General features: G+C 42.7%; 1 protein-coding gene across 2 annotated transcripts in view; it reads right to left on the bottom strand.

Moving 5' to 3' along the window:
* The window catches only part of LOC121861563 (alkaline phosphatase, tissue-nonspecific isozyme-like), a 65,752-nt gene that overhangs the window by 3,372 nt on the left and 48,911 nt on the right, over positions 1-13,469 (bottom strand). For both annotated transcript variants that reach the window (XM_042359447.1, XM_042359446.1), the window contains exon 4: positions 790-952. In XM_042359447.1, the coding sequence (XP_042215381.1) occupies positions 790-952 (163 nt within the window). The remainder of the gene's footprint in view (positions 1-789; positions 953-13,469) is intronic.

Raw genomic sequence — 13,469 nt, forward strand, 5'->3', positions numbered from 1 at the left:
CTATCTGTGAACCCGGAACATGACCCACTGAACAAGTATGAATCACCACGACCAATATTTTTAACCTTTGACGTACGTTGTCCAAAATTATATCTGACTTTATTTGGACAGTAGAAAACCCTCTTGCCAAATTCCATAAAAAATTGGTCGACTCATTTAGTTTATTCGTGGGTAGAATTAATCTTATCAATAAACTAATGAATTTATTTTATCCTTCAAAGAACTCGATTACCGTTTGATACATCTCGACTTACAAAACTTTGCCATACTAGGGAAGTGGATCTATCTCTCTCTTTATCTCTCTCTCTTTGTCTCTCTTTATCTCTCTTTCCCTCTTTCTTTTTACTCTCTCTGAAACATAAAACTTGGGTTCATCTGTGTGCTCAGTTTATCATGTGTCTCGGTCTAGGTTAATGAACTAAACATTTTGGTCCTTTTCCAGTACAGGGGAGCGACTCATCAGTGTTAATTAGTAGTGGGCCAGTCAGGCAGTCAGTTACCGCCTCCTCATCCGAACATTTTCTGACATTTTTACACTCGAAGACTAAAATTAAAGTTCCTTGAGTCTTATAAATATATTGGTATGTTTATTTAGGTATTAAATCAATCTTTAACCCTTATCCACTACATTCACCATCAATTACCTTCATCCACTTGATCCACCTTCAACTACTTGATTCCCCCCTCGCACCATCGAAAACCACTATTACTACAACCACCACCACCAACACCATTACTACCAAAACCACCATCACTACCACTACCACTATCACTACCACCATCTCTTACTTCCTGGGTACTGCCGCTTGCTGCACGAAGTTAATGTCCTGGGTATTGAATCCTGTAAGGTCCTGACGTCCCGTAGGCGTAGTGTGAGCATACCCGGGGCCGTTACCATACAGCAGGGTGGTATACGGCTTGCCATCCAGGTCACTGATCTCTGTGTCGAATCCTGCACGAACCAAGTTGAGTTATTACCAAGACATAAGGAAATAAGGATAAATACGTAAAGAAAATATACATTAGAATTTAGACCTTTTTTGGTTTGCTTTAGTCTTTGCTATTTGCAATTAAGTGATACGAGTAAATATGCAATTTATAAAAATAAATTTGCATTAGGGACATGTTCTTTGTAAAAAAAATACTTCGGGATGGAGAAATGATTTTAATTTGTCTGTTATAAGAGGTACTACTTCAACTTTGAACGCTCACAGCGATTGTTTTAAGTAATAAACAATGAAACGAAAGACAACAAGAAATAGAAAATGGAAACAAGGAAAAGTATAAAGAGGGGACAAAAAAATTTGTTGGTGACATTGTTAAAAATAAAGATATAATGTGCACTACAGTAACTTTGTATTTTATAGTGATGTGTGAGTAATCATTAGCAGTTAGAGGAATACAGTGATTTTGAATAACGAACACAATGTGATTTAATTTATATACAAGTAAGCGCATTTTAGTGTATGTGTGTGTGTGTGTGTGTGTGTGTGTGTGTGTGTGTGTGTGTGTGTGTGTAGCATCTTTAGGAAACATGCATAGAGATTATATAAACATTGAAACACTATGAACACACAAAGTATCACACACACTATGGTAGCAACAAACGCAGCAAGCGATGGAAAAAGACTCAACTAGCCTTGTGGAACTTCCCCCCCCCCGTGTCCAGTATACCACATCACCACAAGAGGATCACATCACCACAAGAGGATCACAACACCACCACGAGAGGATCACAAACACCATAAGAGGATCACAACACCACCACGAGAGGATCACAACACCATAAGAGGATCACAACACCACCACGAGAGGATCACAGAGGAGAGGATCACAACACCATAAGAGGATCACAACGAGAGGATCACAACACCATAAGAGGATCACAACACCACCACGAGAGGATCACAAACACCATAAGAGGATCACAACACCACCACGAGAGGATCACAAACACCATAAGAGGATCACAACACCACCACGAGAGGATCACAACACCATAAGAGGATCACAACACCACCACGAGAGGATCACAAACATCATAAGAGGATCACAAAAACACCATGAGAGGATCACAACACCATAAGAGGATCACAAAAACACCACGAGAGGATCACAACACCATAAGAGGATCACAACAACACCACGAGAGGATCACAAACATCATAAGAGGATCACAAAAACACCACGAGAGGATCACAAACACCATAAGAGGATCACAAACACACCACGAGAGGATCACAAACACCATAAGAGGATCACAACAACACCACGAGAGGATCACAAACACCATAAGAGGATCACAAAAACACCACAAGAGGATCACAAACACCATAAGAGGATCACAACACGACGAGAGGATCAATGACCTATTATGTACTAAGAATCCTAAATTTTTGAGTCGAGAACAAGAATCAACATACTCAAGGACCTGAGGTGAGACTTGGAGGAAAATGCGAGGAACTGTAGAGGAAAATTATAAAATTCTTGTTAGTTTTGGGGTTAAACCATTTCGCTTTTGGAAACTGGACATTGAAAGGATTTAAGAATTCATTTTTAACATCTGTCGCAGTAAAAACTGTCTAAAAAAACCCACAGGATATTGATAACTGAAGTCTGAGATGAACGAATAACATAAAAATATAAAGCCACGCCCGAGGGGATGCAAACCCTATTTGTGAACCGTCACCAAGGTAGGGCAAATATCGAACTAGTGACGCTGTTTCTGTAAATTAATGTAGTCACCGCTGATCGTGGAAAGCCCATCACGCCCCCCCCGCCTCCATGGTGTGGTGTGCAATAATAACGTCCTCAATCACAGGTCATAGTCAGTCAACGCCCTGGCAAAGATTCTTTATATCGGCCCTTTCGTGGGGGGTATTTGCAGAGGGCTCACCTTCGGCTCCTCCCATCGGCTTCATCCCTCCCCCTACGGCTTGGTGAGGAGAGGGGTGTAAAAGAGAGATGGTGGGGGGTAGGGTTGACTGAGAGAGGGTGTGCAGGAAGGATGCGAGAGGGTGTGAAGGGAGGGCGTGAGAGGGTGTGCGAGGGCGTGGAGGGAGGGTATCAGAGGGTGTGAAAGGATATGAAGGGAAGGTGTGGAGGGAGGGTGTGAGATATGGAGAGAGGGTGTGGAGGGAGTGTGTGAGAGGGCGTGGAGGGAGGGTGTGAGAGGGCGTGGAGGGAGGGTGTGAGAGGGTGTGAGAGGGCTTGGAGGCTAGGATGGCTCCCAAGGGAACAGTTTACTTCAGCGTGAACTTGATCTTCCTACTTCCTCCTCTTCTTCTTAGGTTTTGACTCACTTTAACGACACTTGAGTCATTTTAATGTCTCATGATTTACTTTAACGATGTTTGACTCACTTTCACTAAACTTGACTCACTACCGACGTTGACTCACTTTCACTAAACTTGACTCACTACCGACGTTGACTCACTTACACGACACTTGACTCACTTTACCGACACTTGACTCACTTTACCGAAGTTTGAAGCACTACACTTGACTTACTCTACCGACACTTGACTCACTATACCGACGCTTGACTCACTTTCACTATGCTTGATTTACTTTAACGACACTTGACTTACTTTACCAATGGTGGTAGTGAGCGTTATTGGTTCATTATAACATTACTTGCCTATCACCTCATTATGCCTTCCCCCCCCCCTCTCTCTCTCTCTCTCCTATTTTGATATATAGATCTATCTCCACTGTCCTGCATGGCAGTGAACAGTGACATCACCCACATGACTCTGACCTATATATACTGCTAATGAATATGATGTAATTCTTTGTGTATGCACCTCTGTCCTGCGTGGCAGTGAGAAGTGATACCACCCTCAGTGTCAAGACCTGACTGAATTACTCAGAATAGGCAAACTGTACTACAAGCTTTGTCGATGAATTTGTTAATCTAAAAAAATTCTTGTTCTCTAGACAACTAATTCCCCTTGTTCCTCTCTCCCTTCCTTTTATATCGTTTTCTCTATTTACGTATGAATTTCAGCTTTCTCTAAGAATGTCTCCAAAAATTTATTTATTTTTATCTCTGTTAATCTATCCATCTTTTATAAGTCTATCTACCTTTCCCTTTTCTCTTTTACTCTCTATTTCCTCATTCTATCTCTCACTGCAGCATCATAAGTAAGTATAAAACACACACACACACACACACACACACCATCGTCAACAATGCCAAGGGTTCGTGGATAATGTGTCCTACAGGTCGGTTAAGGTTGATATGTCCTCAGATGACTCAAGAGTTCGATTACGTGAGCTTCAAGTTCGGGAGACTTGGTTCGGTTAGTTCTCGATGGCATTCCTTCTCCTTCCTTCTCTGCCTCATGGAGGTGCTGACTCGCCTCGGAAGACCTGGCCTATGTCTTTCATTTCTTCCTTTCCTGTTCCTCCCAGATCTTTGTCTTGGCTTTGGGGATGTCTCTGAAACATATCATCTGCACTCCAAGAGTTCTTTGGCCAGGAAGGGGTAGGAATAAAGAGGATCTGTTTCGGAAGTGGGTCACCTGTCATCCATTAGTGGTCAGTCCATCACAATTGATGGTCATCACCTTGATGCTATATAGGAGCGACAACAGTGTTGTAGACAAGAAGCGTGGCGTATGACCTGATGTCGCTGATCGTGGAAGACACGGAATACAAGTCCTCCAAAGACAGCACATGGACATTTGATCCTATACTGGATCCCTCATCGATGTTTGTTTCACTGACAGATTTTTAAGAGTCTTTCCATCCGTGGTGATGTGAAGTGGGGGGTTATGGAGTTGATTGACCTGGGACAAGGTGATGTATAATTTCAGTCAAGGAATATGAAATAAGAAGTATAACTTTCCCTTAAAACCATTATTTTTAACGAGTTGAACACAGGGAGATTGTGGCACTACCTGATGGCAGAGCAGCCATCTTTCCAAGAAAAAGTCTATAAAATGAGGGCAAACTATTACTGTTTATTGAGCTACATTTTTTGAGCCTCAAATAAGAGGAACTCATGAACATAATAGAAAAATACTGTACGAAAAGTTTACGTGGACTAAAGTAACTGTATAAACTATTACTAAAAATATATTGATAGATGCTCTGTGAAACCTACATAAAAGTAACGAATGGGCATAAACCGGATATATTTAATGTTTTATATTTTATTCCCTGGTTCTAAAAAGGTACATTACCTTTAGAGTATGAATTACAATGAAATTTCTTTTAATACTAATGAAAAAACAGGGATCACACCCGAAGGCTGAAGAAGCCAGAAGTTCAGAAAACTGTCTGAGCCAAACTTTTTTGGAGTGAGAATTGTAAACTCTTGGAACAATCTGCCAGAGTGTTGTGATGGCACCGAATGTCAACTCATTCAAGACCAGACGACCAACACTGGCATAGGTGCAGATACATTCTGCAGCCAGTCCATGCCCAGTACTTGCCAACAGTATGTAACAGGGACGTGAACGACCGTCCAGTCATTGATCGTCCATCTAGGAGGTGGATACGGAAATATTTGTTTGCACGGTCAGTAAAGAGATGACATAAACGTGGTGAGAATGAGCGTTATATTATTCCTGAAAATATACGAAAATTCAACTACACAATTTGTTCTTCCAGTATTCTTATGAAAAACTGTTTTTAGCAATTATCATTCAATTCCTGTAACTATTTCACAAAATTGCGTTCCACTTTGATAAAATAAAAGCGAAATTATTATTCTGAAGATTCCAAGATTTAAACAAAACAGACGACAGCGGGTAACAGGCGCCACCTTACGCTAAAACGAGTGCGGGGCAAAGAAGGGGTGTAACCGTTATTGCATTTGACTGCCTTCACTTACCCAACATGTAAAGTTGGGTATCCATTTTCAACTGGGTGAAGTGGGAGTACCCCGGGACGGAGAGCGCTGTATCGACTCAGCCACCTCACCCCTTAGCGACTGGCCTCTCCAATAAAGGTTCAGGGCGGTCTGGTGATCCTCTTCGGTGTGTGCCACATTGCTCCAGTTGTCAGCGTACTGTAGGTCGCAGCCAAGGGTGATAGTGACTTTGGTTTACCAGATGTTGAAGTTTCCGCCTGTGCTGTACTTTACTGTACAGCCTCATCCCGGAGTCGGTCCGGGATGAGTAGCAAGATATCGTTAAGATACAGTAGATGGAGAAGATGATTGGGAAGGCCACACTTTCTTGCTGCTTGACAACAGGTCGGAGGTCGAAATGTTCTGTTTTTGAGCAGTTGCAAAGGATGGTGGTGGTCATTTGGTGGACAGCCGAGCTTAAAAAGGACCTTCCCGAAAGTTTCTTTATTAATGGATTTAGAGGTTTAATCAGGTCGATGTAAGTCATGTAGAGGTTAAGATTTTGTTCTCAGCATTTCTCTTGCACAAGTCCTCCGTGTGAGGATTGGATCCAACAGTGGGACTCACGGAAGTTCTTTTCAGCGAGCTGGAGGAGTTGTTTGAATAGGATTCTGGCTGCGTCGACCAGTTAGGATATCTCTTCATAGTTCTAAATGCTGAAGATTAAATCGTGGAACTTGTGAATCAGGGGTTCATCTCTACATTTTAGATCTTCACCGGTATTCCGTCGGAGCATCAGGGTTTGTTGTTCCTCATCTGTGTCTGTGTGATGGCCAGTTAGACTTAGTTGATGGTTGGTGGTTCCGAGTCATAGATAGGGTGTTGTGTGCTGTGACATCACTGGTGCCTGCCTTTGACGGTCGACTCCTGGCTGTGGAAAGACGCAATGTTTTTGTTTTGTTTTGTTTTTCATTGTTCTTTGATGGCTTGGTTCTGACAGCAAGGAAGGATGGGCTCCGGGAGGTTGGTCCGTGAATGGCTTTTGTGGCACTGACGATATTGCTCGTGTCGTAATCGTCGGGAAATTGTTGACTCTCTTTCAGTTTATTTTGTCTTTTCACCATTTGGTCTTGATGATGCTGATTTTCTTATGAACCTGTTGCTTCTGCCTGAATGATATCATTTTGACACGAGCAAAAAAAGTCGTTTTGGAGTGAGGAATTGTTGCATCTGTGTGTCATTTTCGATGACGCAGTCTTGATGATATTTGTTCGTGAAACTGATTGATTCAGCACGTCTGGTTAATGACTCTCTTTAGCGACACTCGGTGGCGTAGTTCTCACTGTTATGAGAGGCGTGATGTACGTCTGGGAGTGTTTCATCAAGGCACTATTAAAGCTGCTCATGTTTCCTTGCTCTGAAGACTCGTAATGTTAAATTTGTGTTTAAATCTTTTAAATTGTCTGCGGTGTTTGGTGGCATTTGTGATGGGCATTGTTAATCGTATCAGGAGATGATCAGCATTCTTCTCCTCAGCCACAGTTCTCGTGGTCAACATGTTCCGCCTGTCACGGGTTGCCATAATGACATAGTTGACTAGCTGCCAGTGTATCGAGCGAGGATGTTACCAAGAAGTTTTTTACTTGTCAACTTGTTTGAAAAGGTTTTTGATGATGACAAGGCGTGTTCTACGCACTTGATAACCAAAATTCTGTAAGAGTTGTGGTTCCTCCACCCTCCTTTTGAACGCCTCTATTAAATAAGTTCGACTTATTGCACACACGGGCGTTGAAGAGGATGGTTTTCGCCATAACTGAGACAGCAGTCAAGACTCGATCAAAGTCGGAATAGAACTTTTATTGGCTACCCTGTCAGCGTCAAGAACTAGCAGATTGTCTGTTAGTCAGTTGGAGGCCAAAAGTTATGGGTTGATGGTACTCAAAAGTGCTTTCATCTGGTTGACAATCTTGGGTTTTGATGGTGAAGGTAACATGAATGTGTTTGCCTTCAACCACTTTCTCTGTCCAGAGGAAGGTGAACCAGCCACTAGTTTCCTTCAGCTGACCTTTCTCGACGCGTCTTGTTTCTCTGAGAGCAACAACATCAATGTTGTAGAACCCAAGTTCTCTGGCGTCAATGGTAGTTTATCTTTAGGGTCGTTCATAGTTTGGATTGTATAATAAGGTTCGGACGTTCTGGGTTACAAATATAATTTCCTGTGATTGATCGTGGTTCTCAAGTCGGGAAAATGAGAGATTAGTTTTATATAGAATACCTTTTCTGGCTCCTCCCGTGGTAGGTAAACACAGAGATCGTGAAGCCGAGTAGCACCTCAGTCTCAGCTTGAGTGCACAAGGCGACAATCTGAAATTCGTTTTATAAGTGTAGATCTATGACCAAGAACTTAAGGTTATATTTGTGTTTGTCTCCCTTCTCAGCTTGTTCGTCTTCTGAGTTGTGGAAGATGCCTGCGTGGGGAGCTGCTGCAGCTAACAGTAACTAATTCATATCTCGCCATGATTCACTGACAAGTGAAATCCACATGTTTAGAGACGCTCTCACTGTAGTCTTGATCCACCTTGAGGGGACATGGTGGGGGAGGGGCTTGACCTTCCTTCCCATGAAACATGCCGTTGGGAAACTTGAGGTTAAATCATTGACAGCCTGGTATCTCGTCTTCAAATTTAACTTCTTGGGTGGAACTACTAGAAATCCTATGGGTGTTAAGGGAGTTTCATCTCATATACATGTAGACACTCTCACATATATGTAGACACACACTCACACACATGTAGACACACACTCACACACATATAGACACACACACTTTCATACATGTAGACACACACTCACACACATATAGACACACACACTTTCATACATGTAGACACACACTCACACACGTGCAGACACACACTCACACGCATGTAGACACACACTCACACACGTGTAGACACACACTCACACGCATGTAGACACACACTCACACACATGTAGACACACACTCACACACATATAGACACACACACTCACACACATGTACAGTAGACACACACTCACACACATATAGACACACACACTCACACACATGTACAGTAGACACACACTCACACACATATAGACACACATTCACACACATGTAGACACACACTCTTATGTAGACACACACTCACGCACATGTAGACACACACTCACACACGTGTAGACACACTTATGTGACACACACCACGCCTGTACACACACCACACGCATGACACACTTACACACATACACACACCCACAAGACATCACACACACACTTAACACAACACACATGTAGACACACACACTCACACACATGTACAGTAGACACACACTCACACACATATAGACACACATTCACACACATGTAGACACACACTCTTATGTAGACACACACTCACGCACATGTAGACACACACTCACACGCATGGAGACACACACGCACACATATAGACACAAACTCACACATATGTAGACATACACTCATACACATGTAGGCATACACTCACACGAATGTAATAATAATAATGGTTGCCCTTCGTGTAATGAGAATGGCCGGCCCAAGGGCCACCTAGGCGTGAATTTGTTTAAGGTGTAGAAGCTGTCGCCAACACAACACCCACCCTAAGTTAGCGAGTTTCATAATCCAGCGTCAAGGAATAGTCCGAAACAGGACAACTCGCCAACTGCACTGGCTAACCATTACCGCAGAACGCAATCCGCAAATCGATTAACATCCAGGTTCCCAATTACTGCTGGGTAGACAGAGACAAATGGCGAAAAAACTTGCTCATGTTTCACCCTGCCCGGGGATCGAACCCGGATCTCCAGTTTCGAGACGAGTATGCTGACCATTACACCACAGGTCGTCATACAAGCACACACACACACACACACACATGTAGACATACACTCCAGCATTATCGCGGCACAAAGTTGTGTCCACTACCCAGCCACAGTGAGGTTTCGGCTAGCCTTGAGTCCAGCGTTTCGAAGCAGTTGGGGGGAAATGCTATGGTCGGCCATCAGATGTCGCCCACTGTAGTGTGTGTGTGGGGGGATAGAGGAGGTGGGGGTTAGTCTAGTAACAGGCTGTGTGTAGGTGGAGCATAACATCGTGAATTCTGCAATCACTGATAACAATAAGAATGTCATGAAGATAGTTAATATTATTAAGCATGGTGAGAGATGTGTAACGGGTAAATAAAAGCACTACAACGACCATATCTCTGCCGTTCATGGCTACGACGGTGAGACTGATGGGCACACCAGTAATTAATTCTCCGTGACTACCAGTAATGGTAGTCACGGAGAATACACAAGTTGTTACCAAGGTTGGCGCCACCCACACCAGGGGAAGGAGGTGATGTCGAACACTGAAACATGCCGAGGTCTCATTCCTACCATCGTCGTCACCAACAGGTAAGTCACATTAATTTGTCAGCATAGCCCATGTCGTCCTTATACTATTGCAGGGTGTCCCATGAGTGACAGCAGATATTTGTAGAGGTGAAAGAATATGTGATATTGAGTTGAAAATCTTCTATTCACATAAGCATTTTTCGGTTTACTTTAGGCGTGAGGTGGGTTGTAAAAATTACGCAGGGCAAAATTTTTCCGTTATATTTTATTTTTCTTACCAATTGCAGCCATACTGTGTGCTGTTGTAATCCTTATTGGTGGATTACAGAAGGCCTATTAATAGCGTGAAAATCCGTCTGAAGATACTGTAATGTTCCATAACTTGCATTAAACAACATCATACGTTCATGAGTTCCAACTCCGCGCCTAGCCTCCCCACCCCGCCTCTACCCACCCAACTATTAAACCTCATAATTTGAGCATCGTGGTTACCACACCTAAACACATTCCCCCTCCACCATCCCCCCACTCCACTCCTCCCTCCCCCACCTCTTCCCTTCATCCCTCCCCCAAGACTAACGTCAATCGAACATTCCATTTCATCACATTACCTTCCCCTGCATTCCCCAATCCCCCTCCCCCTATTCTACCCATGGTGACGAATTGGACTACTGTAATGAACACTCACAGAACCGACGACATGGCTCCTCCCCCTTGTATTTAGAGTTACCGGTAGTGTTGTAATAGCACGAGTATGAACTTATTTAAGACCAGACTTGACCATCACTGGCGTAAGTTTAGATACATTCTGGAACCAGTGAATATTCTTTGTAAAAAAATTAATTTTAAATGAATTATTTATAGGAGATAAGTATGTCATAGCTGAAAATTGTCAAAGAAATACGTAAAGCAGTGGAAAACCATATATTTTGATTATCGGCGAGGCTAACTACCTATAAACAATTAATATTTGACGATTGGCAAAAGTCCTGGGAAAATGAACCAACAAGTCATAAGCTAAAAATGATCAAATTATCAGTTTATCCTTGGTCATCATCAAAACAATCCTCTCGACATCACGAAACTATTCTGAATCGTCTAAGAATTGGGCATACGCGATTGACGCATGGCCAACTCATGTCTTCCCCTAATGGAGCCCCACCTATATGCTCCAACTGCCGAACACAAATAACAGTCCAACATATTCTCATTGAATGCCCTATTTATAATCTGTATCGAACAATGTGCTTCACAACCCTACAATGTAAGATATTTTAGCAGAGACCCCAAAATTTTCCCTAAGTTCAGTTTTGACCTTTTTGAAATACTGTAATCTCCTCCAAACAATATAACACTAAATTATAGAAACACAAATATATGTTAACTAATCCCTCTGGCCAGCCCTAGGAGAGACTCAAATGGGTGTCAGTGGTCTGGTTAAACTAAATCTTGATGATGATGATTATCGGCGAATGTTCACTACAGTCGCAGGGGTGGTGGTGGTGGTTTGGGGGTGGGAGGGGGAGGATCCACTTGCAGTTCACTATGAATACATGAAATAGGAAGGGCTTCTTGGGCAGTTGATCCTAAAAGATTTACCAAAACGTTATGTCAGAGTAATAACTTAACCCAGATGTTACTAATACCATTAATTTACTCTAGTATATAAAAGCCTGCATCAGTTACCACAACATAATATTACTCTGCCATTTCAGATATGCCTGCAGGACGAGCAAATTCGTCGGCAGTGATTGCTGAGAGAGGCCAAATCATGAAGATGTGGAGAGCTGGGGCAACTGTGCCGAACATTGCTCTCGAAGTGGGGAGGAGCACCACGACGATTAGGAGGTGGATCCGCCGGTGGGAGGAAGAGGGCTCAGTGGAGACGAAACCTCGAAGCTGGAGGCCGCGAGTAACGTCGGCAAGGATGGACGCCATGATCGTGGCAGCTGCAACGGCATATCCTATGCGAACATCAATGGAGCATACAAGAAATCTGGGCCTCAACTGCCATCACATATTCCAGCTCACAAAGGGTGGCTAACACCTACTCACAAGGAGTGTCGACTCGGCTTTGCATTGGAACACCTTCCACATAGAGAAGAATACTGGAGAACCAATATATTTACCGATGAAACGGTGTTCAGGTCAGTGGGAGCCGAAGCAAGGCAGTGCTGGCAGCCCCCCAACACACGCTACCATGAGAAACACATTCAACAACGTGCAGTGAGTGGTAGGGTGTCAGTGTCATTCTGGGGGTGGATGTAGGCACATGGGCCAGGTGAACTGGTCAAGATCAATGGCCGTTTCACTGGTGAGCAGTATGTAGACATCCTGGAGCAAGTGTTAATTCCTACAGTCCGGGCTATGACAGTTCCAGCCCCCCCACACTATTAGGCTGGCTCATGACAGCAATCACATTCATACCGGCAACATAGTGAAGGATTACCTCCAGGATCACCCTGAAATTGAGGTCATCGACTGGCCAACACTAGGATGTGATATTAATCAGATTGAACATATTTGGGCCATGATGAAACGTGATTGGGATATTGGGGAGCAGCGAACCTGTGCAGCAATAGAGGCCAAAGCTTTCGACGTGTGGGACAGTATATGTTGACGACCAGGGGTGTGCCTGAAGCTGGTCGACTCCATCCCTAATCTCCTTGATGAAGTCCTGAATGCAATGGGTGGCTGGACCAAATACTAAGATGTGTGTATTGGTGTATTGTTTGGATTTTAGTTTTGTTTGTAAATACAATTAATATATATTAACTCACCTACAGTGTTATCTTAAATCCATGTCCTTAATGATGTCTTAAACTATATAGCATGAAAATTCAAAACAAAGTAACTTAACAGCCACAAATTATGTATTGTGTGGTATACAATGATCTGTATGACATGTGGAATGTGTTGTCTTATAACACAATATAATTATATAGTTACAATTGCTACCATCATTGAAATGCTCATAATGTTCAGCACACAATATTAACGGTAACTGAGCACACTCCAAAATATATGAAGCTTGCATATTGTGGTGGGGTGTTTAAACACTGGAACTTGGAAGAATTGGAACTAGATAAGTCTGAATACTATTTTACAATACTGATAACTTTTTCACTCCATTCTTTTTAACATAAGTATATAATTATATAATATTGCATATTATCACACATATTTATTAAGCAAAGGGTGGAATATAAATAAATTTTACCTTAATCTCTTTGTCGGAATAACAACAAAATTGTGACGTGGTCTCTGAGTAAAACTAGCTGACCAA

The sequence above is a fragment of the Homarus americanus genome, unplaced genomic scaffold (genome assembly GCF_018991925.1).
Source record: "Homarus americanus isolate GMGI-L3 unplaced genomic scaffold, GMGI_Hamer_2.0 scaffold24260, whole genome shotgun sequence".
Lineage (NCBI taxonomy): Eukaryota > Metazoa > Arthropoda > Malacostraca > Decapoda > Nephropidae > Homarus > Homarus americanus.